Genomic DNA, 5,874 nt, shown 5'->3' on the forward strand with positions numbered 1-5,874 from the left:
ATATATATATACATTGCAAAATATGCACAATCTCATGTAACATTTTGATATCCTGTGTGATTTGTTAATGGTTGGAGTGTTGTAAATGACCCACATGGCAAAAATTGTCAGGTCCAGTTCTGGCCCACGCAATGCAACACTCAGCCCAGATACCACAAAGAATGATGGCCCTTTCAGTTGGGGTTTGCCAGAGGTGGTCCATGCATGGGCCAGCACCACATTAACCAAACCACAACTGGGCCAGTTGTGGTATGCCATCTTAAAAACAATGCCATCATTGCCAGACCTGGCCCACATCTAGTTAATAAATCCCTTTCCATGCCAGCAGTCAGCCAGCAGGGCCAGTTTGACACCAGATGCCCACAACTGCCTGCTGTGTGGGTACGCTCAGCTAGTACCAACCAAATCTTAGTTGCTAATGTCAGTTCTGGCTGCCATCTTTAGTTGGGTTGATTCCAAAAGATAATCAGCTGTAGGTGTACATTCAAAAATTACTTTGAATGTTTTGTCCCCCATCGCTGAGGCGGGGGACTTTATAAATGCTCTCTGTCTGTGTGTCGGTCCGTCGGTTATCTGTCCATCTGTTACAATTTCTGAAAGCTGCAACTTTCACAAAGAAAGGCTAAAATACACCAAACTTAGTAAGAGTCATCCATGTTGCATGCCTGACCATACCATGTGGTCATAGGCTGACATAATCAAAGCCCCACCCTCTGACAACAGGAAGTGACTTTTTTTGCTTGGAAAGCTCCATCTCTGACCCAGTTGACACAATCAGCAACATATTTTGTCAGAACACAGATAAGAACTTGATCTCACAAGTTTTCAAGCACAAATATTTTTTGGTGAAAGGTGTGATCATGGTGGTGTAGCAAAGTCAAACATCACGCCATTGACATACGTTTGGCTATAAATTCCACATATTTCAGCTAATTTGCACCCAATTCACTCTGATTGATCCTAATCCACCCCACAACAGGAATGCAGTCGAATTTCTGGGGGTGTGGCCTAATTCATCCACAGCACCCCCTACAATTATTTCAAAAATCAGCCCCAGGCCATGCTTTGACCTACTGTAGAATCATGGCATGTGGTACACGTGTGTAACATCTCAGAACCTACAAAAAGGTCTCTTGGAGTCATGGTCCACACCCCACAGTAAGTCGGCCATTTTGAATCAAAACTGCCACTTTGTCTGTTTTCTTGCACATGTATCTGAGCTAACTCCACCTACAGCTTTGAACATGCAGACTTCCCTGCTGCTTGCTTCTCTCAACACTGACTGGTGGTGGGATGGTGTGGGTGTGGCAGAGTGGTGAATGCTGATGCCTCGTCATTTGTACACTGTTGGCTCTAAATCACACATACATTATTTGATCTGCATACAATTTTGTGTGCATCATTAGGGAAACCAGCTAAACACTTTAGTGTGTTAGTGTGACAAGATCACTTTAGGCCCCGGTCAGTCCATCCATCCGTCTCTTCACCTTATGAGATCATTTAAATCAGTGTTTCCCAAAATTGGGGTCGGGATCCAAAGTGGGGTCCCAAAACATCAAGGTGGGGTCCTGAAAAGATTTTCTGAGTTTACATTTTTGCCTTAGTTGTTACAAAGGAGTGAGGTTAGTATATTTAAAATGGATAAATGTAGTATAATAAATATTGTTACTATGCCCATGTTTAGTTGACCTGATACAAATGTTTACCATCCAAAAACAGTTGGGGCCACAGGTCTCTGCTACTGTTATTTTGTGGGTCAAAAGCTGAAAAGTTTGGGAACCAGTGCACTTTGGTTCCCAAAGTTGGGCTTGGGACCCAATTATGGGTCATGAAGCACCTTGGATAATCTCCAGAAATCAATTTAAAGGCTAATAAAATAATTGCTGATGTAATATTTTCCCTATAACTATTACAAAAACACAAAATAAGTAAAAATAAGGATTTATATTTGTGTACAAGCTGTTTAGATTGTCAAAAAGCCTGTGTTTTTAGGGTTGTTAACAAAATTCATGTACTCAGACCAGTAATATTTGGGGTCACAAGATTTTGCCGTGGATATTTTGTGGGTCAGAAGACAAAAGTTTGGGAACCACTGATTTAAATAATGAATGCTCACAGCTGGTCACTACTGAATGGCGATGGGGGACATCAGCATCGGTTGGCATCAAGTTCTATCTTGTAATAAAGACTACAGTTAAAGGAAAATGAGGACTAACATGTCATGAAACTTGACTGTTTCTCACCTGTGGTCGATCAACAGACAGGAGCTGAACCTTTTTTAGTTCCCTCAGACCCCAGAACAAAACCTGTAGGGAAACAAAACAAAAACAACAAATTATGTTTTAATGACAACAACATTGCAATATTTGCTGATTTTACTGATCAATAACTGAAGAAGTCAAACCTCCAGCCTGTAAGTGCTGAGAACAGGCCTGATGTTGGCAGGAACTGTGTAGATGCCTCCTTCTCCTTCTTCTAAATCCGGCAGCATCTGCTGGCCCGACTTGGAGATCTGCAATGAAGTCATCAGTCTCTCATTACTGTGATAGGAAATGTATGGTTCACTGATGTCTTGTCCACAACCCCACCACCCCCATTTGTTGTTTCTAAAAATATCTTTGAAAACATGGCACTGTTTCTAGAAATGTTTTCATCTACACAGAAACAGACCCAAACAGCTTTATAACCCCTGGCAAAAGGTATGTGATCACCAGTCTTGGATGAGCACTCATTCAGACAATTCATTCTGTAAAACAAACTCAGATCAAAAACATGATACAATAATAAGGTCATTCCAAAGTGCAACTTGTTGGCTTTCAGGAACACTCAAAGAAATGAAGAGAAAACATTGTGGAAGTCAGTGAATGTTACTTTTATTGACCAAGCACAGGGGAAAAAAAAATATGGAATCACTCAATTCTGAGGAAAAAGTAGGGAATCACTCAAATTGGAGGTAGAAAATAAGGACACACCCATTCAATTTCCTTTCCCTAAATTGACACCTGCCTCTGATTAGATCTGCTCGTTAGTCTGCAGTTAAAAACACCTGCAGTCATGACACCTTGGAGGGCTGCTGGATGAAGTGGAGTGGCAAGAACCATGGCTCCAACAAGAGAAATGTCTCTTGAAACAAAAGAGAGGATTGTGAAACTTCTTGAAGAAAGTAACTCTTCACCCATGGTTGSTAAAGATGTGGGCTGTTCACAGTCAGCTGTATCCAAGATATGGACCAAATACAAACAGCATGGAATGGTTGTTAAAGCCAAGCGTACTGGTAGACCAAGAAAGACAATCAAAGCATCAAGACAAACAACTTAAGGCCATTTGTCTTGAAAATTGAAAAAGTGCAACTAAACAGATGAAGCATAAATGGGAGGAAGCTGGAGCCAATGTATGTGACCGAACCGCAAGAAATCACCTAAAGGAAATGGGATTTCAATACAGGACAGCTAAAAGAAAACCATCATTGACACCTAAACAAAAAAAGAACAAGACTGCAATGGGCTAAGGAGAGGCAATCATGAACTGTGGATGACTAGATGAAAGTTATCTTCAGTGATGAGTCAAGAATCTGCTTTGGACAAGGTGATGATGCTGGAACCTTTCTTTGGTACCGTTCCAGTGAGATTTATGAAGAGGACTGCCTGAAGAAAACAACCAAATTTCCACAGTCCTTGATGATATGGGGCTGCATGTCAGGCGAAGGCACTGGGGAGATGACTGTGGTTCATTCTTCTATCAATGCACAAGTTTACATTGACATTTTGGACAGTTTTCTCATCCCTTCAATTGAACAGATGTTTGGAGGTGATGAAATGATTTTCCAAGATGACAATGCATCGTGCCATATGGCAAAAACAGTGAAGGCATTCTTTGGCTTGGAGAAAGACACATTCAGTCGATGTCATGGCCTGCAAACAGTCCAGATCTCAACCCAACTGAAAACCTGTGGTGGAAATTGAAAAAAATGGTCCACAAGAAGGCTCWGAYCTGCAAAGCTGATCTGGTAACTGCTATCAAAGAGAGTTGGCACCAAATTGTTGAAGAATACTGTTTGTCACTCATCAAGCCCATGCCTCAGAGACTGCAAGCTGTTATAAAAGCCAAAGGTGGTGCAACTAAATACTAGTGATGTATTTTCATTGGTCTTTTGTTTATCTGATTTTCATGATTCCATACTTTTTTCCTCAGAATTGAGCGATTCCATATTTTTTCCCTGTGCTTGGTCAATAAAAGTAACATTCATTGACTTCCACAATGTTTTCTCTTCATTTCTTTGAGTGTTCCTGAACAAGAACACTTTGGAATGACCTTATTATTGTATCATGTTTTTGATCCCAGTTTGTTTTACAGAATGAAATGTCTGAATGAGACTCATCCAAGACTGGTGATTCCATACCTTTTGCCAGGGGTTGTAGTAACTATGTCAGGCCTGTGTGTGGCACTGTAACTCTGCCATGAAAATACATCAGAAACAGAAGAATGGCGCCTAAAATGCTGTTTCTGTGTGGTTTCAAGGCTGAATCAATAAAAAAGCATAACCTTTTCCACACAGACAGGGCCTGAAGAATGACTGACCTGCAGCAGTTCAAACGCAGCCAGCAGGTCTCCTCCTGATTGGCTGCCACAGTGGATAGGGCTGTACTGCAGGAGGGGGGGAGTGTAGGCTGAGGAGGACAGACGCACCTCAGGAACAGCCACAGTGGCTCCCAGGTACTCAGCTTTCCCCTGCACACAGCATGAGGCAGGAGGAGCTCAGAGACTGCAGTCATGTATTTATATTAAAAGTTTAGCATTCTTTGAAGGAACATATATTGCCCGCCACTTTTCATGCCTTAGTTTTATAGTTAAGTTCAATGTGAGTCAATAAAACATATATTTCATTCTTTAAAAGTTACATTTTATTTTTGAGCTCCTAAAGTCAGTCTGCACTTTTCAGTTCAACCAACCTGAAACTGCAACACATGTTTCACAAGTCAAATGGTATGTGAAATTTTATTTGAAATCACAAGATGTCACACTCAGAGTATCTGTTTGTAATGACTTGTTCTTTGCTTTATAGTTGTTTTCTCATATAGTTGTTCCTTTCTGAAAGGGTCTGCCACAACAAGCAACCTTGCAATCATTATCTGTGAGTAATGGCTATTTTTGAGTTAGCTAATGTTGATTAGCTGTGGCGGCCATCTTAAATTGAGTTGACTCTGAAAGGTAATCTGTACATCCAGTGATTATTTTCTGAGGGTTTCACTAGGATCCATCCGGTGGTTAATGTGATATTTTTCTAACAGACAGCCAAACACACAGAAAAAAACACATCATCACACTCTACCTTGCTTTCAGTGGCAAGCAATAAACAACAAAGACCCAACTGTTTCATTTTCTACAGCTGGTATTACCAGAGCGTCGTCATCGTACACCTCRATGATGATGCGTGGAGGCTCCTCCTGGATGAACTGCAGGTCTCCACTCAGCACCAGGCGGCCCATTGCCAAACACTGATTCCATGTGGGACTGAGGGTCTGATTAATGATCTGACAACACAAAACAAGGCAGCGGCCCAAATCTACTCAGTTAAATGAGTCTATATCTACAATGTAAAATGTAAGACTGCGTGCTTTATTCACCGTTTTACTTTGCKTAAGTGGATTTTAAATAGTTTTTAGCTTAGTTTAGTTTAGAACTTTATCTCATTCAACAAACAAATAATAAAACAAACAATTAATAAAAAAACAAACAAACAATACAACATTGTTGTGTCAAAAAGACAATCACAACGTAGTCAAATGAAAAGGAGCAGAAAGAAGAATAAAATCTTATAACAGCTGCCACCAATTAAAAAAATATATGTATCTAAAAAAACGTACAATTTACGAG

At 40.6% G+C, this 5,874-nt stretch overlaps 1 protein-coding gene across 1 annotated transcript in view; it reads right to left on the minus strand.

Annotated features, from left to right (window-relative positions):
• fer1l6 (fer-1 like family member 6) overlaps positions 1–5,874 on the minus strand; it is a gene marked incomplete at its 5' end in the record, with an annotated part of 67,530 nt that overhangs the window by 33,000 nt on the left and 28,656 nt on the right. The window contains 4 exon segments of the mRNA XM_014030390.1: positions 2,244–2,306; positions 2,405–2,512; positions 4,579–4,728; positions 5,397–5,531. Of these exon segments, the coding sequence (XP_013885844.1) occupies positions 2,244–2,306; positions 2,405–2,512; positions 4,579–4,728; positions 5,397–5,531 (456 nt within the window).

This window comes from Austrofundulus limnaeus, unplaced genomic scaffold (assembly GCF_001266775.1).
Source record: "Austrofundulus limnaeus strain Quisiro unplaced genomic scaffold, Austrofundulus_limnaeus-1.0 Scaffold1049, whole genome shotgun sequence".
NCBI lineage: Eukaryota > Metazoa > Chordata > Actinopteri > Cyprinodontiformes > Rivulidae > Austrofundulus > Austrofundulus limnaeus.